The sequence below is a fragment of the Cardiocondyla obscurior genome, linkage group LG01 (genome assembly GCF_019399895.1).
Source record: "Cardiocondyla obscurior isolate alpha-2009 linkage group LG01, Cobs3.1, whole genome shotgun sequence".
Lineage (NCBI taxonomy): Eukaryota > Metazoa > Arthropoda > Insecta > Hymenoptera > Formicidae > Cardiocondyla > Cardiocondyla obscurior.
Window position 1 is genome coordinate 11507884 of NC_091864.1, and position 15907 is coordinate 11523790.

General features: G+C 37.9%; 1 protein-coding gene across 2 annotated transcripts in view; it reads left to right on the plus strand.

Moving 5' to 3' along the window:
* LOC139101760 (opioid-binding protein/cell adhesion molecule) overlaps nt 1-15907 on the plus strand; it is a 113200-nt gene that overhangs the window by 42702 nt on the left and 54591 nt on the right. For both annotated transcript variants that reach the window (XM_070655167.1, XM_070655175.1), the window contains one exon: nt 4118-4331. In XM_070655167.1, coding sequence (XP_070511268.1) covers nt 4118-4331 — 214 coding nt within the window. The remainder of the gene's footprint in view (nt 1-4117; nt 4332-15907) is intronic.

The window sequence follows — 15907 nt, forward strand, 5'->3', positions numbered from 1 at the left end:
TACTCGAATCTTGAAATTTATCGCACAAAAGTTTTTGGAATTTTTTTCCCTTCTTTTTTTTTCCCAGGATGAGACGATCGACATTAGAGATCTCTATTTTAATTATATTAAAATAATTCTTTAGTGGCGTGCGATTGCGACATTAAGAAACGCATGGAAATAAACAGCTAGAGACATTAAAACTCAACGACTATCAATATTGAATGGTTATTTACCGCAGAAAACATCGAGTGTAAAATGTAACGTTTTCAAAACAATTTGTATCGATCATACGTCGTGTTGTACAGATGCACCGTGTGTTTTCGCTTGGTATATCAGATGGTTTCGTGTTATTAACTTCGATAGGAATTTACTGACACACGGACATTTCCACTACATTCCTTGACATACTCCCGCATGTAAAATACGAACACGTAGGCAGTGCGGCTGATGGAATATAAAAGAGGAAGTTCGTTGTATAGTTGGCGTATCCGCGGTAAATGTTTGCTCAAAACGTAGTAATCGGAGTAAATAAACAAACAGTATATTGCCGTATATTGATCAGTAACCGAAACATTGAATACATAAATCGTTAATTTAGCGAGTGTCCGCATATGTGCGCGCAAGTGCATCTATGAATGTTCCGCGAATGATCCATTAACATATATATATATGCGGCAATGCTAGATAATATTATTCGCTTTCATTAGGCGCCGTAAATTTGGAGTATTAATATATTATCAGGAATATCGAAAAATCTACCGCCAGCATTTCCTGCACGCGTTATTATATTAATATATGCATTTATTATATGTTGCGAAGCGTAATTTGATGCCAGCGCAAGGAAACTTGCGCAAAGTCAACATGAAGGATTCGGGAGTTTACAAGTTAAACATGGCACATCTTCAAATAGTGATCTTAATTAATGTGAGTTTACGATTAGTCCCGATATGAGCAGGGAGGTAGCGTAATTATGGCAAATAATTTGGCGGAACAATGACCGATCCGACCGCGCGCATGGTTTCCGAAATAATGCCGCATGCTCGCATGTCGTGGCGTAAACGCTCATGTGCTGCTTTGACGTTTGGTTTGCGGCTCAATTTCTACGTGATAAATGCACCGCGGATTTCGGTTTACCTCGCTTTACAGACGACAGAGAACACGCGGTCTTCTGCACGCGCGAACGCAAATATGAAATTTTGGTTCAATTCTTGCGGTAAATCCCCGACGACCGGCGAAACGATCTTTCGCGTTTTGGATTTTATTACGATCACGCTTGTTGCGCCCGTAACGATACGTAACGAGTCTAATACGAAGTGAAAGGCGAGCGAGTAGATATTTAGCTCGTCTGTGTAATTCTGGAATATTTTGTCTCCGCATTTAATTGAGTAATAGCGCACGATTTAACATGCCCGGTTGTAAATGATGCGTTACGGCGCGTCACGTGGAAATCAAGTTAAATATGTCGCGCGGGCAACATATAGACACAAAGTTTCTAAGACGTAATTATTCACTGCTGAGTCCTTTATAATAATGACAAATGACTCTGCCTTCCGTTCGCGCTGTTCTCTATTTCGCGAGCACCTACCTCCCGACTGAAGCGGCAGTGCTCCTGCAGCGTACAATGCCTAACGATTCTTTAACTTCTCTCTTATCAAACTTTCATACGTCAGATCATAAGTATCGGAATAAACTGTTCCGACGTATTATCGAAAAATGGCTTTCACGGTATCGCACCTGATCTCAATTTATTATTCCCAGCAAGTGTAATTTACATGTGATTCGCTAAAAATGCAATTAACTCATGTTTATTAATCGAAACGAATACATTTCCAATAAAAACGTGTATAATATGAAAATGTGCATGGCGATAAATATAAAACGTAACCGTTCTCATTATATGTATATCATACGGATTTTACGTGTATTGTTTGCGCAACTTTATGTAATTTTTACTTTTGTTCTCTTTTTTTTATGCCATAAAACTTCGTTCCAAGTTTCACTTTAATTTCATGCAATACATAACTTCAATCAAAAAAGTACAAATAATGTAATGTAATTGATAATGAACAAATGCTTACATAGTAAATCACGTACTGCTTTTTCTTTGATGTTACACCATCTATTTGTTTATTTCTGTTTTTTTTCTGAATTAACAAATGAAGCACGTTTATATTAACGAAAAAGTTAAAGTGCACTGTAAATATGTATTTAAGTTCAAGCGTTATTGAGGAAAAAATAATCGTTTATAATTTTTTAGTTGCAACAAGACAATTCTTATTCTCAATAACTGAATTTTTTTTTTTTTTTTTTTTAAATGTTATACAAAATTGGCTTTCAGTACATTATCGTAACATCAATGATAATCTTAATGGCGAGTCAGTAGTACGAATCAATTAAATGCATTAATAATTAAATTGAAAGTATTACAAATTATTCGAAGAGGCACTTCAAAGAATAACGTGACAAGAGAAATCAGATGCTTCGGCGAATAATAGCCAGCATTTGCGTACTTGTGAAAGCAAACATCAGATTTGTACTTATCGAAAAATATACTCGAATATTGTTTAGCTTGTTATAAAATAAGTTTGTGCAAATATTCTGTTTTTCCTTTTTTTTTAAATTTTAATCAATTTCTGGGCTACCATGTTGTACATTAAATCCATCATTTATTTACGGAGTAAAATATATTTTAGTATGATTCGCAAGAAGATGTGCATATAAATTGAATTATTATTACTCTAAAAATGTTTACATTTCTGAGAGAAATAAAATCGTGTGGTTTTAATAAATCGTGAAACTATAATACACAAATGGTGATTTCTTGCATCTATATTAATCGTTATAATATGTATATCGATTGGTATGATTGAGATTTTACCTAGGATTCTCTATATTAATTGGTTTCTTTATTTGTACGTTAATTAAAAATGTGATTTTATAAATTTTTCCTTATAAAAAAGTAAAAAAATTAATATCTAGTTTCCGATTAATATTAATAATTTTTTTGTACAGTGTAATTAGAATATTATAACTTTATCTATTATAACAGAAATGTAATTTGAAATTAATATCTATTTTCTGTTAAATTATTATTTTGAATTAGAATTAACTGACTTCTTTAATGCACAATGTATTAACGTAATGATATGGATTTCTTTTTTTATAATGCCTTTAGGAATTTTTCCATTGAAAAGTACACATAAATTTTCAGTTATATTAAAATACACATATATAGATTTATCAACATAAAATATGTATTTTATCGAATATTGAAGCGTGGCAATGTAAAAGAATTTAATTTCACATTTTATATAAGCTCCTTATTCGTAGTTGGCAAATATTAAATATTATAATTTTTTTTTATTTTTAAAACTAATTTAAATACAAAAAAAGTAATGTGTAAAATATTTAACTTGAAAATATTTTCTAGTTTATCAAAATGTATATTAATGTAATGTTTTTATGACGGACACGCAGTATTTTTTTTTTTTTGCTATGGCACGACAGAGAAAATTAACGCCAAAAGTACCTTGTGAGTTTATCTACTTAAATAAGTTTATCGAAGCTGTCAGAATTTTTTTGCGTATAAAGCTTCTATTTGCGATTTAATGAATGGGGCAGCCGATACAATCGGTTTTAAAATGCGGACATATATTCGCGTCAGATAACAGCAGTTAACGGCATAACTTACTGTGATTTACGGGCAATACGGTCGTATTTTTATGGCACACTGTTCCATTAGCTTCGATGTGCATGATTTATGCAAAGTGTTCTTGGCACTCTCTCTAGCTCTCTCTTTCTTTCTTCCGTGGGTGGCACGAGACTACTTTTATACGTCCACTCACGAAAGTCGACCGCGTATAAATATGCCTTGTCTACACCCGCTTGTATATCGCGTGTAAAGTTCAGGAGCGACTTTCCGGAGTCTGCAGTTAATAATTTTCGGAAGTCACCGGCAGCTGACCGGAAAACGTACGTGTCGATAGAAATGTGTTTTCTATTTTATCGCACCGACTAATTTAATTAGTGGAAAAGGGGAAAAGCCTTTAACCCTCAATGGTTCATTTGACTCTCTAATTAAAAACTCGATCGGGTTACGAAGTACTGATCGCGTTGCGCCCTTTTCTTATTGCAGGTATCCTGGGTGCGTAGACGAGGGGAGGAACTTCATATCCTCACCATTGGCCTCGACACGTACGCGAGTGACTCCAGATTTTCTCTGGCCTTTGAGAAGCCTAATGACTGGCGATTGCTTCTGCACCCGGCTACGGAACGTGATGCCGGCGTTTACGAGTGTCAAGTTAGCGCCCACCCACCATTAATCAGAACTGTCCATCTAGCGGTGTCAGGTAAGTGAGCGCGTCATTGCGTATATGTTCATCTGACCATCCGGGACTTGGCAACCTCGAAGCAATCAAGGGCTGCTCTATTTCCTACTACTAACGATATGCACTTTGATCTGACGACCGCATTGCGGCCCATAAATTACGAAGTTTGTATAGATGGTTCCGAAATCGCTACCATTATCAAGTATCAAACATTAAATTTAAAAGAAGAACAAGAGTATATCAGATTTATTTTTAATTAAAAGAGAATATTCAAATTTCAAAATCTAAATTAAGGTTTTTGTTAAAAAATATTTCGGATCGTTAAAATAATTACTTCGCAACGAAAATATGTGAAATTCGAGGCATCCTGTGTCGTCAGCTTGTTATATATATCTTTCTGTTTTTCATATAATCGTTACGATACTTGTTTCACAATGCGCGGCTTAATTCGTAGGTATTCGCGTATTAACGCGAATGAAGACTAATTACGCTAATGACGACGATGAAAGGTCATATGTGCATTATTATCTTAATCTACTTTTATAAAGTACTACTAAAGTAGAAAGTCGTTCTCGGTAGATACATAATCCATGTGTCCCGTGGCGCGTTTTCGCTGGACCATAAATCACGGTAGCCACGTCGTTAGGGTCGTCCTCTTCGTGGCATAATGGCGATCTCGATGCTGTAACGATGTTCTCGCGGCACCCACGTCCCACGCCACTTAATTGGAGTCCCTTCCCTTATACTCGCGTCCTCCCTTTCTTCCATTTTCTATTCGCGCGTACCTATATTTTTATTTCATTATTGACGATGCAGTTACGGCGATCTATGATGCGCGAGCTTGTACGATTTCGCGTGCGTACGTTCGGCGAAAGTCGGGGAATACGGTAACTGAATTACGGTCCCGGTTATGGTCTCATCGCTCCCCTTTATAGCCGCAGCAAAGATATTTAACTTCAATAACCAAGTGTAATTTCTAACGCACAGTAAGCTCATTATCATCTATCATCTGTGCATAATCGACTTGCGCCGGATAATTCGTGACTGACTCAGCCGACTATCAATGATTGATTGATAGCGAGCAATATCGCAGTTGTCAGGTATATTTGATTAATAACGGACGTAAGACTAATAGACACTTTGAAGATCAAATTCGGGTTTTCATCTACAGCGTCCGATGATATCTCTATAGCCTGACGGTTTTAGCTCCTCGGTACGTATAGTTGAGCGAATAGTTCGACCGAGATTAATGAGACTGACGCACGTTGAAAAGAGAAACTTGGAACACTTGCAGCTTCAGAATTTATATATTCGAATAAGAGCTATTATACATATATATACACACCATATTTATACGCGCAGAATAACTGTAAATTAATTACTGCCACGAGCGCGTGAGTGGCGCATGTCGCTAAGTATAAATTTACGATAACGAGCGGCTTGAAATCGTTTCCGGAAAATTTCCTCTTTTTATAAATACGCTATTCTTTTCTTCAGCAGACAGTTTTAAATCTTGCGTTTTTATTGATCAAGAAAACAAGTTTGTTCTTTTCTACGGGGTTATTTTATTTTATTTTTTTTTTTGTTAAAGTTTTTAAAATCCAATTATAATAGGATCTGTACGCGACGGTGGAAATAATTAACGGACATGTGCAAGAAGGGAAGATACGTCTAATTAAACGTAAGATGCGTCTCAAAGTTGCCGCGTATTTTACTGTATTTGTATTATACATGCCGGTGTAATCTCGATGTGATAAATTGCTCGCGCTTGTTAGCCTGAAGTACATCGGAAAAGAAACATGGTGGTAAGAATACCAGTGGTACATAGCGAAAGATAGAGGACGAGGCGAGAAACGAGACAGAGAGCGCACGGGAGATGAAATCAATATAGGTATGCAGATATCGAAATATTTTTCAGTCACCGTGGCTGCAATAGAGGGTTATGAAATATCTGACCGAAATACCAGGTACAGGGTTGGAATAAATTCTGTGTTCTGTGAAATAAACGGAATATTCTGCGGACCCAACTGGTGGAACGAACGATTGCGGTATATTATTCTTCCTACATATCGTTCGGCTTTCGTTTTAAGTTTTTAAAATCCGCTCAAGCGTATCATTTTCCATAACTTTCGCCCGAGTATCGGCTAGTGAAGATCTCCCTTGTACATTAAGAATCTCTCGAGGAATAGGATATAGGGCTCCCCGGAACAGCTTGACCGAGAAATATCTCAGTCCCCTTCGCCGATATGATTTTCTAATACGAATCTCTTAACGTGTACATATATACATACGCGCGCAGAGAGCACATTTCTTATATTTTTATTCTACGATTCACGCGTCGTGAAACTTTGTTACTTTTGCTTTGGTGTTTCCGCTGCGTCGCGACTTTTTTCAATTTATTATATCGTTCTGAAGCGGGTGGGAGGGAAAAAAAAAAATTCGCGAGTAATGATTTCCTTTGAGAACGTGCCGATGCGTTCGTTAGCGAACAAGAATTCTTAGGCTTTTTCTTCTTTTTTTTTCTGTTTTTTTTTTTTTTTTATCCATCTTCGCTTGCGCATTTCCACGTCTAGCTTACTCGCCGCTCTGCCCTTATCGCGCGCAAAGATTTCTATAATGACCCGTAAAAGTTGCGACGGGCAGCGGCATCATTTATTATCGCGACTTTACTTTTCTTTCGCTCTTATCTTTCCATTAATCAAAAAGCCATCGTTGTCTCCCAATGAGCTATTTATGTTATCACGCGCGGGCCGAGATAACATTGTTCATTGTTACGCGGCTTTAAATGCCGTTCAACATCGGCGAGTGGGCTCGCCTACGCAGAAATAAAGTTGCGTTACGGAACTTAAGAAATAATTCCTGGTCGACGGCACTGTCCCGGGGCTTTATTTCTGGCAAGCGTTCAAATAGTTAGAAACTTAAATTTCGCGAGCGACGGCGGCTTTTCCGAGGGCGTAAACTGCTTGCGCGAAGTGCCCAGTCTCTCGTTTCGCTACCGGTCTACATTGAGCTTTGTCGTTGTGAATTTTACGAGCTTCGAGCCACATTCTAATCGGATTCCCATAATGGCCCATCGATTGATGTCGACGCGGTGCAAGAAAAGAGCGCGAAATTAATACACGAAAAGGGAAAAAGGGAGAGAGCGCGTTTCTTTGTCACTTCGAGCAATTAATGTACAAAATTGGAAGTCTTTTATAAAATGAAATGGCATGGAAGACCTTTCCTCTTCCTTCCCGGATCGTTTTAATGCCCTTACCTAATCGATTACTTGTCATCGGGAAAAGCTGCCGCTGCATGCGCGCCATTCTTCGAACGTGGATTTCATTTTATATTCACTTAATATGCCGAGAAAGGATATGCCGATCCTGATGTGGCTTAGAAATGGCGGATTTTCGCATAGACGCGATATGTATTGCACGCGACTGCCGGGAAGCTGCCGGGAAGAATATTCAAGCGATTAGATCGGGAAACGAAGTCGATCGAGAGCGTCGCTTTTCGAAGGTTGTACGTGCGATGCGGGATTTTCGGGATTGGTCTTTCTACGACGACGACCACATTCGCAGACGAACGTTCCGTTATAAAGTCGAGAGAGCCGGAGAATATAGGGATCCTAACGGCAGCTTATGCAATCCCACGCCTTTCGCGAGACGGGGGAAGAAAGGATACGTGTACTCGACTACGGGTCGCCACCCGCTTTCCTTTACCGTACACGTTCCGACGCTCCCGTCTCAGTTGGCCGGAATAAATCAAGGCTTGCCAATACCGGGTGCTATCGAGGTCTTATTACACAGTCGCGACCAGTCCGTAGGGTAGGTACCTAGCCGCGCTTATTTACAAAGAAAAGTTTACTCCCTCAACAATCGATTCTTCTTTTCTTCACTCTATCCTTTTCTCCCGTTCTCATTACGGCGTATCCAAAAGTCGTAATTCTCGCCCGGACTGAAAAGCGGATTGCACCAAATTTCCGTTAGCGAGCATAACTTCGATACTTCATCTTCTGCCTCTCACTCAATAATAGATATCGCATTCGAACCGTTAAAATATTAAAACGACATTTAATTTCTATTTTTTTTTTTTTTTTTTTAAAGTAACCGTTCGCAGCACTCGTGTTCGGAGAGGCATTAAAAAATTATTACGGTATTGATTCGAAGGTTATACCGTCTCTCCTATCCTATTCGCGCGCGAAGTTTTGAATGGCGAATATGATCGATCGCGTAGTAATCGTGTGATCTCTTATCCGTTCTTATTCGTTGCGAAATAGCTCGGCTGCATTCACAGCCAAGAATCCGTCATAGTAATATTGCCGACGACAAAAGAACGCTTGCGCAAATTCCGACCTGTCGCTCTATCGCTCGCGCAAAATTACATCGACGAATTCCTCGTCGTGAATCTTTCGGCGCCGAGAGAGAGATATCCGGAGAGAGAGAAAAGAGACGGAAGACGACAGCGGGGGGACATTATCCCGGCGAAACAATGAGTTCCCGCTTTGCGTCTGGCGGCAACGTTTTTCTCGCCGCCTCCGTAATAGCGTCGCGTTAGATTATGCTTCGTAATGCTTTATAAACGAGCCGCCCTGCCGTCGTTTTACCGGCGTGGTAAATTTTCATCCTCGACCGCGCGACAAGATCGAACCTTAAGTAACCGTGGCACGGTTTTTCGCGCGAGGGAAACTCAAGCCGACGGGATCCTAAACTGCCGCTGCAATTGCGCTTGTTACACCGGCAATTTTCGGATGCCTCGGTACTACTATCGCGACGCAGACGCTTTATCTTTCCTAATGGCTGTTATCGTTCTCTGCCTCTTATCGCATTCGATGTTAGGGATTCTTACCGAATCGTAGAGAGCTAACTTGGAAAGTGCTTACATCAGCGGCGTTATTAACGCGATCGTCCATTAAAATAGCAGCAGACGCTGTTGCCAAGCACGCGAGCTTGCGATTTTCTACGGGAATTCGGTTCGACCTGAACCTGCTATAATTCTCGCGAGAGACAGTTATAGGCGCATCGGCGTTCTTCAAATAAAGAGAAACGCCAGAGTACCGGGACGTCTATTTCGACGGTGCTGACGAGCTCGAATAGTTTTTGTGCTCGACGCGATTTCATCGATAACTTCGATCGCCGAGTATTTCACGCCAGATTTCTACGCGTTAAAATTTCCGGTCTCCACGATTCTATTTATATTATACAGGACCTTTGCGAATTTTATTTTAAAACGGAAACGCGGAGATTAAATTGTCGCCGCGATATTGACCGATTATTCTTTGCTTGACTGATTTCGTGCCGTGAGTTCTAAACGACGGGACTATCGCGACAACATCCTTCGAGCACCGGGTTAACTGATATGTAATAATTAGTACCAGTCGTTCAGCATTTCACACACGAATTACGCGAACATTTTCGCTATCTGCGTGCTGGATCGTGGACAAGCGGAATGCTGAAGTGAAAACATTAACGACACGCGAAACCCGTTGCTGCTCTTAGGTTATTTACTTCAACCGCTATGGAGTTCTACACATTATAAATTAATGTATACGTCGAATATTATATTGAATGTTCATTTAAATGTATAACGATGTTTTAGCTGGTGAATTATTATATGTAATAATTTTCTTTAACGTAAAAGAAGCAAAAGTAAGTAGAGCACGCGAAACCCGCGCTTTGTAATGTTAAAGTAATATTAAATTTGCAATGTACAAGATACGATACAAGAGTATCGATAGACAAAAAAGAAAAAAAAAGAAAAGAAAAAAAAAACAGAGTTATATCGAGTTTCGCACGCAATTTATTATCTTTTGAAGGGAATATATTAATGGTGGATATTCTTACAGTCTTCCCGTCTCAGCAAATTTGTTCGCTCAACAACGTCTCGTGCGCGCATTATCTAATATTCGAACGCGCGGAATCGAGTTGGCAAATCACAGAAGATTGAGATTTGGGACGCACGGCTAGTTCTCGAGCCGCGTAATCTAGATGATAACGCGCAGATTAAGTCCGACGCCGAAATACCGAGAGTTAATCGCATTCACGGGACACGCAGCGTCCCAGAAGCGTATAATTATCGCGCCCAAGCGTTTAACATCGAACTGGCTGCCTCGGAGGGATTCCTATGGCGGTACCGACGATCCTAATTTCTCAGGGGCCAACGTTAAAACCCACCCTAATTCGCTGACTCGTAGATACCGAGATGAGTTTTGTCCGCAACTGCCTCTTACTTTCTTTTCCGCGCCTCGCGCTTTCCATCGAGCCTCGCGATACTTTTTATTTCGTAAGCAATTTCAATAATAATCCCAGAAACTTTTTTGCAACGGGGGAGTGTGGGGACTGAATATTTTTCTGCGATATGGCAAATCCAAATACGAATATTATGTTTTCGAGGAAAATGAGATTAAAGGATCGAGAGGGATATAGCGTCGAACCGCCAACTGCAGACAAATCGATCGTTAACTATAATGGTTGAAATACACGTATAACCACCATACTCGGTGCGCATTTAGCGACAGCTTTGTATGCGACCGCTATCATTTAATATCTCGTTAACGTTGTCGCACGTGGAGACGCTTGATCGCGCACGCCAAATAACAACCATCTATTAACGCGTCGTCGATTATATAAGCACGAGTGGGCGTTGCAAGTACTTGTACCATGCGATGCGAATTATCAATCAGTCACTTCTAACGGTATCTATTAATTAACAGTAACAAGATTAACAAAAGAGGATTTTCTCTCGATTAACAAACGCATTAGTACGATTTATTTAAAAGCTACCCTCGCGTAGATTTATCTTCCCGTCGTTATTACGTGTATTAATTAATTTCCCTCCTTGGCTGCCATTCACCGGCAGCACTTTACAACTAACAGCAATCGATGAAAATAAGATATTTCGCGTAATAAAAGTGCGACGCGATCAAATTATCGCGCGCATTATAATTAGTTGAAATTGCATTAATGATAATTACATTGCGATCTCGAAGAAAATAGACTTCGGATGTTAGAAAATTAATCATGTTTTTTTTTCTTTTTTTTTTTTTTTTAAGCTGAATTATTTTTATTGATATTGATTTTATTTAGTCAGTGTCTTGCATAATCGAGGCATGTGAGAAAGTAATGAAATTAATTTAAAACAAATGTAAAAATTCTTGAATAGAATGCGTGAATTATGTTAAATAAGTTCTTCCCGGATCGAGGTTGCATATAGGAAACGTTTCGTAACGACATATTTTCGCGATGTATCTTTGTACTCCATCTCGTTTGGTCAAAAATTAGATAATTTCTAATGCAATAAGTACAGGGGTTAGAGCAATTCGAGCTGCATGGAAGCGGAAGTACTTTCTCAAATGCAAACAGCAACCGCAGGGGTTTCTCCACTGACTGAGAGTTCGCCACGCGTATGATATATATACATATATATATATATATATATATATATATATATATATATATATATATATATTCGTGTATTTGCCGTTAAACTGCAAAAGTTGCGTATGTAAATTGAGTCTTCTCTCGTGGCGATAGCTGTGTCGTTCGGAACTAGCGTGATTTTGTCGTGGCGCCGCGCATCTGGCCCGCCGACTCTCCGGAATCTTCCATAAATAAATGCATGAGCGCGTGCACATATGTACAGAGAACGAATATGATGCATACACGTGTAAACGGGTAGGATATATCGCACATTCCTAACTCGTTCGTTCACGGATTGATGTAGCATGGGCGGTAGAAACGCGTCCACGTAATGGTCGAACGGTGCTGTGACGATTACCCATCTTTCTGCTCGCGTACCTTTTTTTTTTTTCTGCTCTAAAGCCCATGCACACACGACAATCACATTTTTTTCTCACGCGTATTGAATCACGTGTTCATATGCATATAGAAATTCTTTTGTCGAGGGAAATAGGTTTGCAAAGAGAGCCGCGTATGGGGAATTGTTTTTGCACGCACTTTTAGCTTGATTTTTAATTCAGCTTCACGAGTTGACAAAGAGGCGGCGCGATTAAAAACGTATGCCTCCACTTTTAATGAAATTCATAGATACGTATAAATGCATAGAAATTAACGAAGTTACATCTTTAGATTATGTGCTCAGGGTATTTTCATTTAAACATAGCTGAAACAATCAGTATGCATCTGTGCGAATGTACGGTACTTGCTTACGGTATGAAACTACGATCAATTCTCGTGGGAGATGCTGCTACACCGAGTGCATTGTTAATACTCTCCAAGGTATAAACGAAAACAATATGCAGAGAAACTACGAAGAACAATAGTCGGGGAGAATAATCGACCGTGATCGCTGGCATACTTTGCCAAGTAGATATGCCAGCTATTTATTACGGGAAGGGATTATGTTTCTCAATAACGAAAATACGAATACAAGTTATCGGGAGAGTGCAAGATATACTAATGCGAGAAAGATAAGTAATTTATGACGTAGCAATAAGCGTCCTGGGTTCTATTAGCGATTATTATAGCAGGTGGCCTGAAAGGCATCAGGTGATGGCAAATCAGCTCAAAGAGTGAGTTTAATGATTATATAAAATTACCTTTGTAAAAAAGGTAGAATTATTTCGAAATTATATTGAATATTCTTTTATATAATTGAATATAAATTAATGACTAATTTATGGGTAATTTATGAAATATTCTGCTTTCTGCAACGAGATATTGATTTTACTATTTTATTTTATTTTAATGCAAAGTCTAATTAGTGCGGTACAAAAAAAAACCATATATAGGTTATAATCAAATTAGCGCATTATAAAAATAAATTTAATTAATAAGTAAAACTTTTATTTAATACATTAAATAAAATAACGTATGCACGCACACATCCATATATACATATATCCGGAATTTATTTTTATTGCATTAATTTATATTGAACTTTAAAAGGATTCAGCGAGTTCAAACACGAAATTAAAATTTTGTTTTAATAATATTTGAATAAAAGAAAAGAAAGAAGAGAAATAAAATAATACATTTAAATATAAAAAATTTGTTCTACATTCTTTATAAATTGAATAAAGTATAATTCAAAAAATTTTTATTTCACATAGATACGTGGGTTCAATCTTTTTGTCATTTGTGCACATTATAAAAATACTTTAATAGACACTTTTAAACTAAATTTTATTTTTCTTTATCCGTATATTCTTAAAAGTTTGATATTTATATCATATTTACGCGCATCTTAAATTTAATTTTGATAAAGTTTTTATAAATTTATTACTCTTGATTAAAATAATAAGAAAACTTATTATTATTAATACGCCGTGCAGCAACAGCGTTGCAGCAAACTACGTCGTAATATAACGTGGAAATATATTCGAATTAGCGGAACATTGAAAATAATTAATATTTCAATATATAATCACATGTACGAAATAACATTAAATAATTAATTTCAAACAATAAGCAAAATAATAATTACCCACGATTACATTACCGTCGTTCGATACCTTCGAGGTTTTTATTTTCCAAGTTTCTTCGTTGTGTTATTCCAACAATACTTGCTCACGAAAAGACAGTTAATTATCATTCGTAGTAACGTAGTCGTTACTAATTACGCGCGACGTTTTGCGCAATACTTTGTTGCGGCTTGCTCGTCATAAATGTCTATTATTCGTAGTCCTTAATTATAAAAATTATAATTTGAGAAATAACGACACAGGCGTTATGTGCGTTTGCCTCAACGTTCCTCGTATGAAGAATAATTAATCGATCTTGCATAAAATTTCCGCGTTATCGTGTTAACAAATATCAATTTTCGTGCGCGGATACGTGTGCACCGCTCTAATAAATATTTAAAACTTAATTAAATATATATTTTGTTCCATTTAAAGTAATTACTAATGCATGATCGCGACGTATCGCGGCTTTACGTGAGTGAAACAATTTTGATCCGCGACACTTTGAACGTTCTCACCGGAACCAGTCGCTCAATCGGAAAACGAGAGAAAACACATTTAAATTAAAGAAAGCACGCCATCAAAAAATAAAAAAGATTTTTGTAATGAAATGATAACTGCTTTAATGAATTATTGCCGGGCGGATATTTAGTTAATCAAGTAAAATAGTAATTGCTGTTTGCTGATGGGAAACGATAACGTTCACTTGTCGCCACCATGTTACGAGAAATAATATTGCCGTGTAACAGGCGACATCGAGCTTGAAATTTGTGGTAAAACGCAGCGTCGAGTTGTTTTCCACGAATAACCTGCCGTAACATACGCTAACAAAAAAAAAAATATATATATATATATATATATATATATATATATATACATATAAAAAAAAAGGGAAAAAATCGCTGCGTTGTTGCGTATCAAGACTAGAGCGTTATCATGCGCGTGATGAAAAACTGACGGCGTTGTCACAGCGATAATATTTCTCTATGTGACGAACACTACAGCTTCGCATGCGCGAGTAACGAATGCCATCCAGTTCAATCAGCTAACTGCGCGTCAAGTCAATCATTTGTCAAAGCAAGTATTTTATATAATTTATTTATTTATTTATTTTTTTATTATTGGAATTCAAGAGGATCGGCAGATAACGAGTGAGCAATTTCTCACGTCGCGATATTATCTCTCGTAACACGGTAGTGACGAAGTGAACATTATCATTTTCTGTCCAGCGAGTAATAATTCATTTTCCACCTGATTACGTAAAATCGCATTTGTTGATTTCTCTCGGCACGTGAAATTTATAACCTTTTCCGATGTTTCTCTGTTAAAAAATTTCGATTCTAATTAATCTCGCGAATATAATTATTAAAATGCAGCAGCCCATGTAGAACATTTTATAAATATATACTGAAGACTGTTAATTTAAATAGCAGTTGAGAGGGACTGTAACACGTGTAAATTTAACTGATTAACTATGTAATAATTAGTAGACTTTTCAAAGTTTGTTACACTTTAACGAAATAAAATTCAAAGTTGGAGGCAAAAAGGGCGTTAATACGGTTAGATTAAAAATTAATAAACTTTTAATGCCTAATATGAGTTCTAATTTCATTTAAGTTCTATTAGCCACACCTGGCTGGCTTTAACAGAATAGCAGAGAAGGCAAGTTTCTTTATTAGAGCCCCGCGTCGAAAGCAACAGATAATTAATATTTTCACGGGAAATATTTCACGGGATGCGTGATTAGACGCGAATAGTGCATGAGAAAATTTCGTAGCGGTGCGCAATATGTAATTGGACCAGAATTAAATGTTGATTTTCTTTTACATCATGCATACCGTTCATATCGAGACGTATTCTTTTTGCGCGCTCGCTAATTAATACATAGGATTTGCGGCATTAACGTTAAAAAAAAATATATATATACATATATGTGAAAAAAAAAAAATAAATAAATAAACCGATGCAACTTTTTCTGCGATGATGTTTTTCTGACCGTACGAAAAGCTTGGCGCGCACCGCGCGGCGACGCGCATTAGATCTTTTCATGGTGCACCGACTTCGGGCAAAGCTTTTAGCTCGCCGGGCTGATTTACGAAATGGCAGAAGGCCCTTTTCCAGCAACGTTTCACGTCGCTCGTCTCGCGGCTGGCCGGCGGCGTTGTTCCCCGACCGATGCGGCAGCCGGGGCGCG